This window comes from Brachyhypopomus gauderio, chromosome 17 (assembly GCF_052324685.1).
Source record: "Brachyhypopomus gauderio isolate BG-103 chromosome 17, BGAUD_0.2, whole genome shotgun sequence".
Taxonomy (NCBI): Eukaryota; Metazoa; Chordata; class Actinopteri; order Gymnotiformes; family Hypopomidae; genus Brachyhypopomus; species Brachyhypopomus gauderio.
In genome coordinates this window covers 13,388,675-13,407,549 of record NC_135227.1, presented here as the reverse complement: position 1 = coordinate 13,407,549, position 18,875 = coordinate 13,388,675, and the positions used below count along the sequence as shown (strand labels likewise).

General features: G+C 42.3%; 2 protein-coding genes across 3 annotated transcripts in view; both read left to right on the top strand.

The window, feature by feature from the left end:
* Positions 1 to 1,083: 1,083 nt before the first annotated feature.
* Positions 1,084 to 6,317, top strand: pkdccb (protein kinase domain containing, cytoplasmic b). The gene is made up of 7 exons (XM_076978821.1): positions 1,084 to 1,740; positions 2,058 to 2,174; positions 3,037 to 3,308; positions 3,611 to 3,690; positions 3,800 to 3,907; positions 5,015 to 5,191; positions 5,590 to 6,317. Exons 1-7 carry the CDS (start codon positions 1,183 to 1,185, stop codon positions 5,691 to 5,693), a joined length of 1,416 nt encoding a protein of 471 aa, XP_076834936.1. The 5' UTR covers positions 1,084 to 1,182; the 3' UTR covers positions 5,694 to 6,317.
* Positions 6,318 to 12,836: 6,519 nt separating this feature from the next.
* Positions 12,837 to 18,875, top strand: part of eml1 (EMAP like 1) — a 35,531-nt gene continuing 29,492 nt past the window's right edge. The window contains exon 1 of one of the 2 annotated variants that reach the window (XM_076977502.1): positions 12,837 to 12,991. In XM_076977502.1, coding sequence (XP_076833617.1) covers positions 12,964 to 12,991 — 28 coding nt within the window. In that variant the 5' untranslated portion in view covers positions 12,837 to 12,963. The remainder of the gene's footprint in view (positions 12,992 to 18,875) is intronic. The other variant, XM_076977497.1, reaches the window with a different exon arrangement.

The following is an 18,875-nucleotide window of genomic DNA, read 5'->3' as shown; positions in this document are numbered from 1 at the left end:
AAGGATATATTACCTCTCACGATTAATCATAGCCTAGTTGTTCCAGGTGAAACTTTGATTTCTCGACGTGGAATAGATCGGTTTTGGTGAATGACTCAGTTCAGTTCAGACGGTGAATTTCCTTGTACATTTTATACATGTATCAATTTAAACCTTTGGCTTCGTGGGTTTAAATTCATCGCCTAAATTAATGGAGTTGCCGAAGTACGTTGAAAATCACAATGTTTATTTAAAAAATCACCATGCAATTCATAATCGCCAACAGACCCCCAAACACTCACTGCATAGTATTTACTGTATCGTTTTGAATTTTCCACCAAGGACACTTTCTGATTCCCCAAAGTGATAGGGAAGCCATCATCTGTCAGACAGCAGGCTAACCAGAAGCCGTCCTATTTTGTATCATGAGTTCAGCTCTTCCGCCGACCGACGCTGGTATTCGTTCGTCCCGTGTAATCGGTATCATGGGTGTTTCTGAACTGCCGATCGTGGTAATATCCAGTGCTAGCTTTTCTCCACCGCAAAGCAAAAAGGTTTATTTACAACCATAGTGCATTTCAAATCTCGGTTAAACCCGACACGATTAATGCAGTCTAGTGTTTTATTTTGTCTGTTCTTTGGACATGGTGAGATACAGACGACTGATTGACGGTAATGCTGGCTGACTTCCCACACTTAATATATATTATGATGTTTTAAAATCCTTTAAAATGACTGCTTATTCTTATAAATAATTTTCATTTTCGTCAGGCACAGTTACAGGCGGGTCTTGTACCCATCTGTACTCTTTGCTGCCACCTACTGTTTGAAGGACGTCAGTACAACGTAAACTTCGACTGACTTTCAAGAGCCAAACTACCAACGGCAACAGCAATTAAACAGAAGCGAAAAATATTGCAAACATTTTGCTACTCCTTTCGAAATTGTATTTACTGTCTGAAGTTATTGCTGTGCACATTCTAAATCCAGGCCATTAGATAATAATGTTCAGTTATTATTTGTTTATCAGTAGGCGGAGTTAACAGCGACAGGACACGCCCTCGGGGCGTTCCCCAACACTCCCGATACGAGTCCAGGGTACTTGAGTAAACATGCGGACATCACATTGGGAAGCATGGTTGAGTGGGCTGGGGGAAAAGCTACCAGTGAATATATAGAGAGGGCTTATAGTAACGATAGGTCATGTCTTCCACAAGAAACCTGTGTTTCACTGTATTGTCTCTTGCTTTGATGATTATTTCTCTAACGGTTATTTTAAAGAAATGGCACTTTGGTCTCAGGGAGAAGGATTTTGGAGATGCTGCGCCAAACATGGATTTAACTCCCGACCGTCATAAATTACTTCAACAACTAAGAGAGCGGCAACAAGAAATATTTCCCTTCTACATCACCTCTCGACAGGAGTTATCAGAACACCCAACATTTCCAAATGTTGACGGGGAACATACAGAAAGGAATAAAACTTTGATTAGAGCAAAAACACCGGACATTGGATGCAGTGATTTGAATGGCATGACAGTTGTGGATTTTCTTGGAGCGGGTTACACTAAAACGGTGTTAAAAGCTATTTTATCGCAAGGAGTGTCTGTCGCTTTGAAATCTGTAAATGACCAGGGTACTGACATGAGATCTTGTCTTGAGGATTTCAAAGATCCCCGAGGCTGTCAAGAGCTCGTGTCTTTCAAACTGAGGAAAGAAATCGTCCTATTGCAAAGGCTTCAACACCCTAATATTATAGAGGTAAGCATTGAAAATACAGACTGAAATTCAGTTTAATACAAATGAGGATTCAATGTTCGAAAAACAAGCCCTTCTAACTGAGCGATTTGTCTGACGTCCTTACTGAGATTCAGTTGCATGACTTGGCATAGTGGTTTTGAAGCCTTAATTGGTGACTGTATGGCTGTTTGACCTCGTATCTAATTTTAGAATTTTATGCTGTTGTATCGCATTTTCTATATAGCTGTTACATTTTGGCACACCATGATAACCGTCATAACAGTCAGCAGTAGCCTGTGCATGAAGTTCTCACGAACTGCCTTATTTGACCACTGTAGCTGAGAGGTCAGTGCCAGGACAGTGCCCTGGTGGGTGGGATCATGGCCGTGTTAGAGCAAGGGACCCCAGTGCAGATGATTCAGCTCCTGCAGAGGCCCTGGGAAGAGCGTTTTCGGGTAAGAGCCTCACCACAACCTCCTCCCCCACTCCCCCTGCTGAGTGTTAATCAGGAGTTCCCCACCCACGGCCCTCCCATGGGGCATACCTGAGGTGGGGGTGGATTATCTAAAGCTGTATCTCCATACCAGCTGAGCCCGATCAAATACGCGAAAGGACAGATGTCTGTTTCAAACCCCTCAGCTAGCTGTTTAAATGGGCCCTGTCTGGCCCTCAGTATGAGTAAGTGATGATCTGATGCTGGGCTTCATCAACAGAGAAATGCATTATGGGTGTGCTTGATTCAAAAAAGGCAGGTGCGGCCTGTCCTTTCTCTTTGATTTTCAGATAGATACAGAAATTCAGCATCCACCTCTGTTTCTATATGTTTCTGTTATAAGGCTGTGCCTCATAGCTAAACTGTTCGGGCTGTTGTCTTTAAGACTCTACATTATGAAGTAGACTGCCAACACATGCTCTCATTTAGGCAATGGACTTGGCCATGAGTTCAGTGAAATGTAGCTTCAAGGTTCTCAGCCTCAGTGTTGTGGTTCTCATACTCTTCACATTGTTGGATTTTGTTGCTTTTTATTTTACTTATTTAGACTATATTAGTATTTCGGAAACCTTTAAATTAGTTAAATCTTTGAAACATTTGTGTAATCCATATAGCCTGTTAAAGATTAGCCATTTCTCACTTCCAGTATGAGACCTTCATGTTATAGTTGTAGTTATCATTCTTGTTATATTTTTTGCAGATGAATGCATATTTACAACTGCCAGTTGGCCTCACTAGAGTTATCGAATGATTATACTGTGGTAACATGATTTCTCTCACATCCGAATTCTGCCCTGCTGAACCTGGGCCCGGCTGCACTGCAGGTCTGTCTTGGCCTGGTTCGGCTCTTGCACTACCTGTCACGCTCCCCGCTGGGTTCCGTGGCCTTGCTGGACTTCCAGCCGCGCCAGTTCGTCATGGTGTCTGGCGAGCTCAAGCTGACCGACCTGGATGACGCCAGCGCTGGAGACCCGGCGTGCGGGGCCCACTCGGACTGCCTGCTGCTGTTTCCGCTGCGTAATTTCACGGTGCGGTGCTCGCCGCGTGGCATGTGCGAAGGCTTGAACGAGATGAGAAACCTCTACAATGCCTACAGGTGACTGCGGCCTGCATTCCTCCCTTTATTGTCTCCGCCTGATGATAAAGAGCTTGTTTTACAAGTGCCTCCTGGGGTTGGCGCGAGGGAGTTTTATGACTGACACCCCCCTCCACCCCCCCACCCACACACCCGTCCGCCCGCCAGCCGTGTTATGATTAATTGTCCACAATGGAGAGCATCATGGGTACCAGTGGACGCATATTGATTGGGTAACTGAAGATGCTACATGTTCCTGTCTGGCAGTCTGACATGCAGATCAGTGCAGGATGTAATGATGTTGTTCTGACTTGTGTTTCCAGGTATTTCTTCATCTATCTGCTACCTCATCAGACCCCAGCAGCGCTGAAACCTCTTGTGGACCAGATTATGAATGCAACAGGTAAGAAGATGTTCTGTTTGTGTGTGGTCTCAGAAATGAAGATGTGTCTTTACTGGTGAAGAACAACTTTTCGTCCTATTATATGACTAATAGTGATGTTCTACAACAGGAGAGCTGAAACAGAGTATTAACAAAACACTGGAGGCATTTGAAGAGGTTTTGCATGTATACAAGTCTGGGCTGTATCTACAGAACATGGCTCCTTCGATAATTAATGGTAAGGCTGCATTATATCCTGTGAGATTTTACATTAATGGTGATTTGTGGTCACTGTCTTATAGATTTTGACACATTTTCACATACAGTTTCTTCTGGGTTTCGTACATTGACAGCCTCCCTCTTGCAAAATATTGTTTTGTTCAGCTGCTATCATATTAGTAAGAGATAAATAAATTGATTTTGTTCTCAGAAATGTTTTGGTGTTGGTGCACAACATGCCTTGAAAGCACCATATTGTTCAGTTTTCTCCTCACACTTTGAACGTCTTAGTGCTTGAAAACAGATATAAGTTTTTATTTTTGTGGAACAAAGAACATGAATGCATTGTGAATGCATTTTAGCAGACTACACACTCCTCTGGATGAGAAGTGTGCTTATATTAATGTCCAAAACATAACTGGAGCAGCAGCCTGAAGCAGATGTGTAAAAAGAGACCGCGTAACCTAATCTGTCTTCAAGCAGTGGTGAAGTGATGTCCCCTGCAGGACTTTGGCGCTCTCTCTCTCTCTTTCTGTCTCTCTCTCTCTCTCTCTGTGGAGAACCTGAGCTCTGCCAACCATAAATCATCCGCATGGCTAGAATTCAACAGAGCAGAGGCATAAAACGGACCAGACATTGCTAGAACTATCTTCTGTCCATACAAGTTCATAACGGCTCTTGTAAAAAATCTCCACACATTTGTACGCAGACCTTTTTCCTCCCTTTGTCAGGTCTGGGAAGCTACTGTTTGGTTGCTTGCTTCTTAGCAGCAACCTTTCCTCAGTCTCCACACACACACACACACACACACACACACACACACACACACACACACACACACACACACACACACACACACACACACACACACACACACACACACACACCCCCAGTTGCTTTTAACCACCCTTCATATCAAGTCAAAGGCATGCCAGTACGTAAGTTGAGACTCTGCCACCTCTGCTGAGAGTGGGAGGTGTCTGTTCTCTTTAGATGTACCCAACATGCTAATGATCAGCAGACGAGCTGATGTGGCACAGAACTGAACAAGCTGTTAACCGTTTAGAGTCTGACATGGTTTTATGATGTGTTTGTGTATGATTATTATTTTTCCCCCCTTTTACAGATTACGCTGTACTGAAAGGCATGGGGACTGTAGGGAATTTGGAGTACAGATGCTGGCCATCCTACAGCCAGCAGGGCTGTGTGCTCTCTGTGTACAATGCCACGGAGGCTGCCCTCATCTGCAACTCTCACCCACAATGCACTGGCTTCTCCCTTAGCGGCCAAAAGGCGTGGACAGGTTGGCATTTAGCTCAAAATGTAATGAATAACAGATTTCTGTCATGTGAAAATAAATTACGGTGAGGTCTGTTTTAACTAATCTATGCTGTTAAACCCATCTAGCACTAATAAATATATTGTACATAGCTAATACACAAAATATTCAAGTCATGATTTTAAAAGGGCATGTTGTATAATATTAGGACGTACTTTCTCATGGCAGTAAATCCCACCACTCCAGTCTTGCATTAGCCCACCATTGTTCTGATAAATCCCAACATCAAGTGAAGATCTTTGTTCGTTGGGCTTTTAGCACAGCTGTACCTACTGCTATTCTCCATTATAAATCATCTCGGCAAGTGTTCATTGCGCGTGTCTCTCTAACTCTGGGTGCTTCTTGCCTTCACTTGCCTGCAGGCCGACTTCTCGCCTCCTTCAGAAGTGGCTTCAGCCATCTGGTTCCAGATGTGAGCTCGACGGTCTATGTGAGGAGAGCCAGAGACTCTGCAGCTGGGCTCTAAGGGAGGGAGGGAGGGAAGGAGAGAGAGAGAGAGCCTGGGGGATGGGGCAGAAGTCTGAAATGAACGAATGCAATGTATTTATAGGCATCCCCCTCAAAAGCATGTTTGATCTGCCCGCCAATCCTACGCACTGCCAAAAGGTGTTTAAAAGGATTCCCCTTCAGGTATAATTATGCTCTCTACAAGCAAAGAAACACCCAGCTGTCAGTGGGTTTTTTGCCGTTCTCTGTTGTTTGTGTGGTACAGTCTATTGAGAGGACATGAAACCAGTTCTGTAGTGTACAGCAAGCAGAACGAAGCCAAGCTCTTATACATACATTTACATGAAGTCCCATTGCATCGTGTTGTTGGTTGGCAGGTCACAAGCACAGTGTTCCAACAGGCAAGACAATACTGAAACAACCAGCTGGCCACGAGCCAGGCTGTACTCCTGTAACTGCAGAGCTGTTGTTAGATATAACACATGACTTTGTTTTATGCAGTTTTTTTATGGTCAACCCACATTTCCATCCAATGGATGTGATGCTTTTGATGTTCTTTCAGAGAAAGAGTTTGATACTGTCTGTCCACATCTGGAGGTTGGGCAGCACATTTATTTGTGATGCAAGGGATAAATAAAAAACGTTTTACTTCACAGCTTTGTCTTGTATGTTGTGGTTCATAGCCAATGGATCAAAGAATCCCTCTGCATCTAATTATTGTTCCTCTCTTCACTGTGAAGGTCTGCTCATAGATGTCTTTGTCCAGTCTTCTTTGCATTCAACCTATAAGGTCTCTCATGGAAACCCCCTCAGCATACAGTTTATACGAAACCTTTCCACTGCATGCTGATCAATTACGTGCATGGCCATTATGGCTTAATTATTACATGCAAATGCTTTTTTGTTTGGGGTCTCTTTCTCATGGAGATGCCTGAAAAACAGACTCGCATTAAGAACAATTAAAGTAAATCTGCTGTTAGCACACCAATGGGGGGACAGCCATCTGGCCCTGCATTCAGGAGGGGGATTGAAGATATGCACAGATAAGCACACACCCCGGGCCACTCCACAGTGCCCAGGGCTTAGTGTGTTTAATGGGCTAGAGTTGGAGCCCCAACCCCCCACTAACCTATCGTGGGGTTCAGGGGTCTGCCAGCTGATAAGATCTCATGTAATTATCCTTAATTATCCAAGGCATTGAAAATGAGAATGTGGAGTGAATCACTAGTAATGGAGCTGACCCGGAGGCAGGGTTTACCCATCTGGTGGGCCACTCCGAAAAAAGGGCTACATGTGTTCTGGGACCAGCACATACCACTGAGATGTTTAACAATGGAATCACTATACCGGTTTTTGTGGTTTCTTTAGTGTACTTAGAAGACATGAAAATCTCCATGGTATTAACATGAATGCCTTCCCGTAACTGGTGCTGTGGAACTCCTCTGTGGAACTCCTTGATTCCTGTAACTGACGCTGTGGAACTCCTTGGTTCCTGTAACTGACGCTGTGGAACTCCTTGGTTCCTGTAACTGGTGCTGTGGAACTCCTTGATTCCTGTAACTGACGCTGTGGAACTCCTTGGTTCCTGTAACTGACGCTGTGGAACTCCTTGGTTCCTGTAACTGGTGCTGTGGAACTCCTTGGTTCCTGTAACTGGTGCTGTGGAACTCCTTGCTTCCTGTTAATGTTGCCATGGAGCTCCTCATTTCCTGTAACTGGTGCTGTGGAACTCTCCGTATTTATCTAGGCTCATGTTTTGGCAGCAGTGGCTTCTGTTTGCTTTCAGTTAAGCATGAAAAACCTTGCATCCCATGGCCCAGCTGAAACTACAATAAGCCATATCCAGCAAAATCTACATTATTTATAAGCAAACAAATGCTTAGACTTGTGTGAAATTATATGTATCTGTTTCTACAGAGTATAAAGTTAAAATGCAAGCCAAGAATGAAAAGATTGTATAATCATGTGTTGAACTATTAATTATTTCTTTGCAACCTTCTGCAGTGCTGGCCTGAAGAACAATACATGTGCTTCCTTTGATTTGAAAAGCTGCAGATTCTATACTGTTCCATACTGTTGTAAGAGTATGGAAACACAGAGAGAGGTTCCTTTTCTTCTCCCCCTCATTGTGAATCATACAGTAGGGCTCGGTTCCTGTGGGCTAGTCCTACAACTGCGGTGGTGATGAGGAGGGTTGTTATTGCGTACTGCTCTCTCCGCCATTCTGTTTCCTTCGTTTCCAGTTTCACTTGAGCCATTTCCATCGTTTTTTATTCATGACCCCCATCTGGAAGTGATATGTAGGTAAAAACATGCTTGCGCTGTTGGCTTGGAAAAGCGTCGAGCTGTATTAGTGCTCCCAGACACTGTTGTTTCAAGCTGCTCATGGGCCCCAAAAACCAAAGAACATCCAGAAGAAGAACTTATCCATATCCATGTCAGTTCCACTGGGATCTAAACAATTCCCCCCTCCCATGCATGCTCAAGACTTAAACTTAGAGAGGAAAGTAATTATTAAAGGAGTTGACAATTGCTTTTGTAAGCAGGCCTGAAGATGTGTTTCAAGATACACACAATCTCCCACTAAGTCTTGGGTCCTCTGAATGTATTCACACTGTCAGTTTACTTCTAGATAAGTTTTGTTTTCATTTAAAGGAATCTTTTCCTTCTCCATTGCCTTCCTCAAACAACCCTGCTTCATTCTTCTATCTATGGTGAGTTTCTAAGGAGCATATACTAATTGTAAGAGTATGGAAACATACAGAGAGGTTCCTTTCTTCTCTACCTTCTCCTGAGGCACACAGTAAGGCTCTGTTTGTGTGGGTTAAACCTACAGCTGGGCACTGGGGTGCTGATCAAGAGAATTGTTATTATAAGCCGCTCTCTTCCCGCCATTCTGTTTCTTTAGTTTCCAGTTTCACTTGAGTCATTTCCATCGTTTTTATTCATGACCTCCATCTGGAAATGATATGTAAGCAAAACAAGCCTGCGCTGTTGGCTTGGAAACGCATCGAGCTGTATTAGTGCTCCTGGACACTGTTGTCTCATGCAGCTCATAGGGCCCAAAAAACCTAAGAACCTCCAGAGGTTTTTAAGGGGAAACAGTGGACCTCTCTGTCTCGCTCCAGGTTCAAACTGTTTAGGTAACCACGGTCTGTGCTGCACAAAGAGTTCTATTGACAAAGGACACCTTTGAGTTCTCTCCTCACACAAACGCTTCCAATTTTCAGAGAGCAGTCATAGAAGGGCGGCTGACCAACAGCTTTCACGCCTCCAGCAGGTCTGATGTTTAGTTCCTGGCACTGTTAGCCTTCCCACACATCAAGATGGGTTCTCTGAATGCACTCTCACCACTCCAGAGTGTGTGTACTGTAGGATTAGCTCTTCATTTAAAGGTAACCCCTCTCTCCTGCTGTCCCCTCCTCCTCCTTCTCAAACGACCCTGCCTCATTTATCACTGTGGGTTCACCAGGGCTTCATTCCAGCGCCACACAGCTTCTGTAAATCATCTTTCGTCTGGTTGGCCTTTCTCCTGATGACCTGAGGGCTGAGCAGAACAGGACAGGGTTAGTGACTGGAGACAGGGAGGGGGTTGGGGTGGGGTGGACTGACAGAGCTGAAAGTCTGGTGCCGTGGTGCTGGCTGCCGGAGAAATCAAAGGTCTCACAGCCTTTTGTTTTCTGAAGGTCTGTTAACCTCCTGACTGTTTTACGGCTGTCTCTCAGCAGGCTCGGCATGCCGACTGGGCTACAGGGTGGTTTTTCTACCTTCAAATGAGCTACTTAGTGGGTATTTTCATCTAGCCTATAGAATTACTGGCATGACTGGTCATGTTTCGCACACACAGGCCAGTTTGAATAAGTTCATTCACATTAGGCCTTTAATCTTGCATTAATACCCAGAGCAAGTTCTGAAATAAATTGTATCCACCAGAAGACACAAAGGATTTACACGGGTCCCCAACCTAAAATATTAGTTTTATAGTTTTAGCTGGTTTTAACTTCACCAAGTGAAAGTGTAATTTATGGCAAAAGTATGATGGTCCAATATTTTTAACAATAGTTTTAGTCAATAGTTTTAGAAAACATCCTAGCATGTGAATCAATTAGCAAGTGCCTCATCAGTCACTAAGTGCATCTGCATTGCCAAATGTACATATGTACAGTTACATTTTAAGAAATTAATGGAGGGAGTTCAGAGCTGAGTGGGAAGCTCCACCACTGATGGATAAGGATGACAGTCTCAAGATTTCCCTCTAAACCAGGTTTAAATCTAATAAAAGAAAATGCCCTGAAATGCCCTGAAGGTTGAGGACCAGGTTTGCTTTGTGGGCATGTAGTTCTAAACCGTGACTGCAGATTTGGAAAGCCTGCACAAGTTTTGTATTTGATCCTTGCTGACTAAGGGTAGCATGATCACTTAATAGAAATCATAGAGCAGACAAAAAGCTGATCCTTGTAGAGGACATGAAGACAGCCTGAGAAAGAAGACCAGAGAAGGGGGAACTGCCGTAGTCCACAAGGCTTTAGATGAGTAATTGGACAGCTTCTTTTGTTAGTTCATATATGAGGCAATATTTGGTAGATGTTTAAAAGATAGTATATTAAAGTTAATAAAATATGTTTGTCTTCAGGCTAAGCTAAATCGTACTGAATATTCCAAATGTGAATTAGTATAATTCAATTGTTTTCTGTGCCGCTTTACTGAGGTACTGAGAGTAAAATTGCTGCCTTTAACCTACTGTAATTAGCAGATTACCTCAATGGTCATAAAACAGTTAAAGAATAATTCAGGAGATCGTCAAATCTGGCACCATTAAGAGTTCATTAGCACACATCATTACAATTGTGGCAGCAAGTCCTTTGAAGAATGCTAATTAAATGCAACCCCTGTGTGTTACATGCCTCGCCTCCTGTGTAGCCTGATGATTCATCATCATCAGTCCTGTATGGAATGCAAGTTGGCTTAGGTAAGTGGCCTTGTTGCCAACATTAAACTGGCCAAACTAGAACCAGCTAATGTGAAACATTTTTGTTAGATATTTTATGATCAATTTGTGAAAATGTGCACCACTTCAGTGTGTGTTTGTGAGCCAATTAAGGACTGAAAGCAATTTTCTGTGATAACCCAGAGAAAAAACAGCCCAGCATGGTCCAGCCTGAGAGAGTCTGGAGTTGGTGTAGAGAGGTTGGAGAAAGGTTATGTTTGGAGAAAGTGACTCCCCTTTAAGCACTCTTGCAAACAGGGTCTGGGGGGGATCAAAGCGTGCTGGGGAGGTAGGGCTCCCAGAGGATTGGTGGGGGTCCCAGAGGGTCAGTGGGGGTCCCAGAGGGTCAGTGGGGGTCTTGTAGAACCTGGGATGAGAGGCAAGACCACGCAACTGACTGTCCTGTGAGTCATTCTGCCCAACACAGACCTCTTACAAGGACACACTGCTTATTCATGACCAAAGCAGAGGTTAAAATGCTAAGCAACTACTTGAACTACTTATCATGACAAATATGCTGATTCAGGCAGATATTTTTGTTTACTACCTAGCAACATGGATATTGTCTATTAAACCCCTTAAGAAGAAATGGCCTACATTTTCATGATAGTGAAAAAGTAATTTAGATACTCATTGCAGTTGAATATTGTAGTGCTGTGTACTTTCTAAAATGTGGGCACTCTTAGCTGCGCTCTTCATCAGTTACATTTTAGAATTGATTTTAGAATTTTGGTGCAAACTTATTAAACACTTTATGACAAGGTCCCTGGGTATACTGAAGGCGTCCATTCCCCATATGCAAACATAGGGGCTCTTTCAAAGAATCAGGCTATTAGTTGTCACCAGAACATAGTGTACAAAAGTGCCTTGTTATGTCATTTTGTTATTTTGTTAAGAACTTTGTGGCATAAACTTTGCTTAAAAATTTTCATTCATTCTAAAACTTGTTATGCATAGCAACTTACAAAACACTTTAAACAGGTTTCACCTCCCAAAAAAATCCTTTACCAGGTATCAGTGTTACTTTACAGTTACCAGATCTCTTTAGGATTGGTAACCTGACTTTTACCTGTGAAATGAAATAAATAATCAGTTTTCCTGACACGGTACCCCACGGTATCAGGTACTGTCGCCAGTTAGACTTTATATTTTATATAAATCAGGTGTATTATAACGTTTTCTCGTAGTAATAACAATAACAACAACAGCAACAACTTTTGTTGTTGTTATTTTTAAGTATTATAAAAAGAAAAAAAATAAACAACGATTAACATATTTTAACTTGTATTTTATGAAAAGATGTAGGACAAAGTTTTGAGCAAATCGTTTGTGCTTGTGGGACAGGCAAAATAATTTGCCTTTACAAAAAATAGCTACAAACATGATTGACTTGGTTTTAACAGGGCCAGATCGCGATCATGAAGTATGGTAAAGCAAGTTTTAATAATTTCTTGAAAACCTCTGAAGTTTGATAACTTTTTTGAAGTTTGACTTTTTCTCCGTATCAAAGTGCAACTGTAAGTAGTTAAACTAGACGTTTAGGTTGGCTTCAAAACTCAGAAATCCCCTGAATTGTTTTGTAGCGTGTTATAACTGCGCCATCTGGTGGATAAGATGTGTACTGAACCTAACGGTCTCTAATGACGTCACCCTGTGTGAGGAAGCAGGAAACGCGCACATTTTCACCAGACATGGGTTTATGTTTTTATTAATAATTTATGATAGTTTAAACATAACATGGCCTCCATATCGATAACCAGTTCTTCGTCTGGGAAGTTTATACTGCTTCTAGTGTTTGTTAACCTACAAATACAGTTAGTCTACGCAGAATAAACTGAAAACGAACAAATATTAAAACATTTTAACATATTGTGGGCCCGATTTTAAGAGACCAAATTTAAAGTTTATAAAAAAGAAAAATGATACTAATAAAAAAATCAAATTGTGCAGAAATGCAAACAGAAACTACATACACACCGTTTACAGTTTCCTTTCCAGTGGGACAAAAAACTTATTCAACTGTAGATTTGTAATGTCCTGAATGGTCTAATGGATATTAAAATAGGAGTGGCTGCAGTCATATTCTGGCACAGTGCCTTTCTAGTGTAAAAAGGTCCAGTCAGATTAAATGGACTGGCTCCAGGAGGGAGGAGTGTAAACATATTTATCATCCAATAGCAGGCAGGCCACCAGTGTTTGATATGCATTCTTAACATCCCATGGTCCTTGGCTAGCCGGAGAGGGCAGAAGAAGGTTTGATGTTCTCCATGCCAGTACGAGACCTGTTTGATTACTGTCCACGATGTCAGACTGTGAGGGACCTTCTATGGGTGAGTGTCAAAGAACTTTAGGCTTCACTCTGGTTTTGGGTTGGTTCCATGGGGACAGCTCATCCAGTAAATATTCAGCTTGATGGGTGCACAGGGAATTCTGGCCTTATATGGCTGCTTTAGCATTGGTCATCTTTGTCATAGAATTGGCCCAGGAGGAGAACAGCAACGTTTCTATAGTCGCTGAGTGGGTGTGAATGTTGGAGTGTTGACATGGAATAAAAGATCACGTGTGACACGGTGACGTGTCCCCAGACTGCGTGGTCATGAGTCTGCATGTCCGTGGTCGTCCCGGATTTGCTCTTCATCAAGCTTTATTTCAAGACTCAATTTTATTTCTTTCAGCCAAAATGCACAGTGCCATCCGAGCAGCGTCACGCGCCCTGTGTGTGCCTCTTTCACTGCCTGCTGCAGACACAGCGGTGTGAGACACGCAAAAGTGGACGGGCTGCTTCCCCACAGAAAACAGCTGTGGTGTGGGCTGAAGAGGAGCTTTCTGGCAGCACAGTCGAAACAATCAGATATAAATAAACTCCCAGACAGCCCCTCAGTGTGTGGGACAGGCTTTTTCCTCTCCTGCTAAACGTTATACCTGCTAAATTAGAACATTAGTACAGTGAGCTAAGGCACCTCTGACGCCTTGGGTAAAAATACTCAGCGTATTCTTTTATGTTCTGTTCTGGTCACATGCAAGTGAAAAATATTGAACAGAAACTGAAACTTTTATAATCTCAGAGCACAACAGGCATCTAAAACTCTTGCCATATTGTTTATTTATGCAAGCCTCGTGTGTATTGTCTATTATTCTAACAAGACTAGAAGAAGATTTGAATATATATATGGATATAATCATGAGTTTGTAAGAAACTGAATACAGTGTGGTGCACTGTGGCTAGCCCAAATCGTTTTTTGCGTGCTTTAAGTTAGGGTTAGGAAATAGGAGTAGAGATCTATGCTCAGCTGTCCTGAAATATTGAAGGTGCTGCCTTTGCTCATGATGAAAGACTTGCATCATCAAGATCTCTGTGTGAACAGAGCTCCAAGCTGTCACAATGGTGGCTAACTTGTGTGCTAATAACCTTTCAATTCATAATTGACATTACATAAAACAACAACACCACACTACAATATTACCACATAACAACATTGCATGTTGACATACAATAATGTCAACATGCAACATTATATATGAAGAATGTGTCAATAATTGACAGTTGCACTCAAAACCTATATACCTTACCTTATAAATATAAGCTAATTAAAATATAAGCTAAATATATGTATATATTGACATCCGAAATACATGTGTGACATGTCTGATAGCGTGTTAAATACTTATTTCAGGAGAGATTTGAGGCTGTGACTCTGGCAGTGAAGACAGTCATATTGTAACCGAAGGCTGCCTTTTCCTCATCAGTATTAGCCTAAGCCAAGCTGGAGTTTTACACATGGGTAAGGATCTGTGCATTATGCAAATGGGGAAGGTTTATGTTCATGACTATGCATTGCAGGCTGCGATTTGCGTCCTAATTGGCTCATATCAGCAATAGGTATTAGCATAAACTGAGTAAGAGCATGATCCTAACATAGCAAGAAAAGGTGACTGGTGGGGTTACATTATGAGAGTGCTGCTGTATGTCGTTGCATTATTTGTATCAGTTTTTAACAGAAAAGCTGAACACCTCCCAAAAGCAGCAGGTTGTGGTGGAGAGTTTTTGTCCATTAGAACTTTTTTCATCTTTCCTTTGTTATGCAATCAATAAACCAGAGCTTTCACACAATATCACACAATGGAGCCATGTTGTGGAGAGCTGCTCAGTATTTTGAAGAAACTCTTTGTTGATGACGCTAAGATTGAATTCAGTCCACTTTATATAATCACTCAAGTAACAAGAATACCTTTGTATTCTTCTGAAAGAATGTAATCCCAAATTTGGTCTCAAGCCTCATATTGACCATGTGACATGTGCTGAGTAAAGAATTCAGATAAACAACAGAAAAGGAATCCAGCTATTTTAGCTGTGCTTTTTATTGAAACACATGTTCTAACTAGGCTTGAATCAAGATTTAAAGTGATATAAGAAAATAATTGTATTATTGGACTCGTTCTTACCCATCATCAACCACTACGTGTCGCTGTGCAGTTATATTATAACCTTATGAAAAGAGAACATAGAAAATCCAATTAGCCTCATCACTGTCAGGAACCCCTAGATTAGAACAGAATGGCTAATCTAGGGGTAGAGAGAATCCAACCCCTTACAATGACAATATAGCACATATATTTATACATTTATTACTATTGGTGTCATAATAATAATCCATAGATAACATAACTGGAATTAAATGAAGAAAGGGGTCATTATTGATGCATCAACACTGATTTCTAAATTGAACGTGTTCTAGAGTGAGTGTTCTAGTTTCATTTGTTGGGTTTCAGAACAATCTTGTGTGATATTGTACTACATTCCCTTCCTCCTTCATGCTTATGAAGGGGCGAGTCCTCTTCCCCTGCAGACACATATGCTAAACAAGACGTATCATACCCTCAATGAGAGCTGACAGTATTGCGTCTGTGACAAACAGCTACAAGCCGTCATGTACTTTGCCTGTCTGTTTGGTGGAAGAGGGAATCAGCTCTCCCATTATACGAACTGGGCCACCATAATTCCTATCAGCCCAAACGATGTAAAACAAGAGAAATCCGCCCAAGATGAAGGAGCTCAGTTTTAGGTATAAAGAATCCTCTAAGGGGGTGGGGGGTGGGTGGGGGGGTTAAATATATCAGTGCACTGATATCACTGGGGCAACCTCAGTGGCAGCAGCTGTATATTATTAGTGACTTCTGGTAATCTGCAAGCAATTTGAAACTATGCTTGCATTACGCTGCTTTCAGGGCCTCTAAATATTTCATCATTCCTGGCATTTAGTGGCAATTTGTGCAGAAGATGGAATTGTTTAGGGTGACATAACAGGCTGCCCCTGTCTGGCTGAGGGGGAGTCAGTTCATCTCCTAATGGAGCCCCCTTTTCCTGTTTCATGGGAGAGAGCACACTTATTGTGTGTTGCCAGAACCTTAGCCAGAACCTGACTAACCTGTAAGACTGCTTCTGTAAATTGAGAGATCTGTCATGGATACATGAAGAACAGCAGATACATATCAGAGGACTCATAAAATCTAATTAAAGACACATACTAAAATGTACAGTCCGTCAACTTTCAATACATTCTGTTTGAATGTTTCAGCTCTAGCCAATATATCTAGTCCTAGATTTTGGGTTGTGAAAGTCATGTGCTCAAGTCAGGGTAAAGGTCACAGAAGGACTGTAGTTAAGAAGATTTGGACTCCCATGTTTAAAGATCTCTGGGAGAGATTCTAAATATGTCTGCAAGGGTGCTCCATGTGTGCATGACACACTGTGTTTGTGTGGTCGTAGGCAGGAAGCAGGGAGGAGACATGACACCAGTGGCCAAGTCAGATATCATTAATGATGTCACTGCTTCACCAAACATGGCGCCCTTCACACAGCTCAAATACAGACAGTCAGTATAGCAAAATACTAGAATCAGCAGGCCCTGTTCCAGTATTTGTTTCAGAGACTGAGCTACACTGCCTTCTTCTGTACACACAACCATAACAAATACCTCATGCTGAACCCAAGCCTTGCATAGTTCTGGCCTGCACAGTTTGAGCCACATTTTATGACCAAATTTCTGGAGGATTTGGCTGGTTGTTGTTTTGACAGTGTTTTTGCTCAGCTAAAATTGGCATGATATGGAGGTAGAGATTTTATTGGATATAGTGACTTTAGAAGCATTCTACGTTTTGGGCCAGTGTTGGGAACATCGTTGATAAAGGGCTTTTTCAAAACAGACATGTTTTGCAGACTTGATTTTTCCATTGCTTTTCTTCAACATTGTGTGGTGTTTTTAAGGCACAGATTTGAAGAGGTTATAGTGATGATAGAATTATAATGATTGTTATGATAGTATGTAATGTACTTATATTTATGTAAGGTGTTCTGCCACCCTTATACGCCCTGCACAAGTCAGCAGACAAACAACTCCTCTCCCAATCACCACGCTGAAGAGGATTCCAGTTCTTCTTGTTTAATGGTTGAGTGGAAGTAGGGGTAAAACTACAAAGAATAAAATAGCATATTAACAAATTGCTATATGGCAGAGTTAGAGCTGTACCATCGTAATACATGTCATCTAAGCAACAAGCAACAAATATAAACAGAATATGATTCAAACTTATGTTGAGAAACTAACATACCAACAGTACATCTGAAAGGCGAGAGATGTAACAGATGGCAATTGATTACAACATGCAGACATGAGACTCTCTTCTCATATACTGACAATGAACTTCCTGAACTAACACAGAGTTGGTGACATCATCAAAATGAACCTCAAACTACACCTCGTCAAAATAGAGTCTCAAACCCACCCCATACATAGACTAACAATACATAAGGCCTTTAAATACTAGAAGAAAGACATTTTTATTGTCTTTTGTTCATATGTTTGATGATAGATGCATTGCTATTTATTATACCATGTACAAAAACCTGTTGTTCACTTAGTGATTGATATGAATTCATGTTCACCTTTGATGAATAGACTTTTGTTAATCCACACAGATGTCAGTGACTGTCTAGAACTGACTTTTACTCTGCCCTCTACTTCAGGGCACACTTGCATTTCTCATATTGCATATTCTCATATTCATTCATGTATTCATGTCTCAACCAGGGACACATCCGGTCCCTCCACCTGGGGTTTTCAACTGCCAGCACCTTGTGTCATGACAGCAGGGGAGTTCCCTCTGAACACAGGTATACTCCAAATGGTCTCACCATTCTAGCCCACTTCTGACCACCATTTGTGGTGAAGAGGGCAGTGATCACATCTGGACTCAATCCTGGGTCTTCCAAGTGGCAAACATGCTCTGATCACCAGACCAAAGAGTGCAGCTCCCTGGCATTGTGTCCACAACACACATTCACTCTCCTGAATGTATCTGTCACACTGCCCTCTCCTTCAGGCGGGTGACCTGTCGCTAACAGGTGTCGTTTATCCTCAGTTCCTCTTTTCACTGTTCCTTTGGTACAGCAGCACTCTATTGAACCAAATCTTCAACAAACACCATGTCTCGTATATGGGTTACACAGATCGGCGTTCTGTCAGCAATTGCTGTCTCCTTTACAGCCAGCTGCTGTTGCTAGGCGGTGACTCGCTGACAACAAACACGAACAGCCCGCTTTGACATTACCCCGTCTTCCAAACGCGAGGAGCTCGCCTCAGGATTTCATTTCTGAAAGGCTAAATATACAGTGGGTTTTTGAGCATTTAACCACTTCACCTCTGTGCCACCACGGCCCCTATCTGACAGTTGGGCTCTTTCTTTTATCCTTTATGAAGGGCGCTATGGAAAGGCGCTTTTGAATCTGCTCAGAGTGAATGTACTCCGGAGGCATTAACGGATGATTCATGCCCCCCGTGTGTGTGATTTCAAGACGTTCGGCTCCCTCTCACACTCACACGCTAACTCACAGTCGTTCTAGCCCCCGCACATGTGAGTGTTATTAAGTGAACAGGGTGGGGAAGCCATGCCTCTATGTAATTCTCATTAGTTTTCTTCAGTAGGAGGCAGCAGAGCAGAGAAAACTACAGTTGGAGTGGCAGGCTAAACCACAGGCACTGCCTCGGTCTGCTGCCCCTGAATTACCCTCGTAACCTCTCCACATTTATTATCACACACCAGTAATCCCAGTGGGTAGAAGCAATTTGGCAAAGAATTGCAATTATATAGCCAAAGCAACCAGATTTGTTGTGGACTGCAGTGGCAAGAGAATGCTGAGGTAATGCTGAACAACAA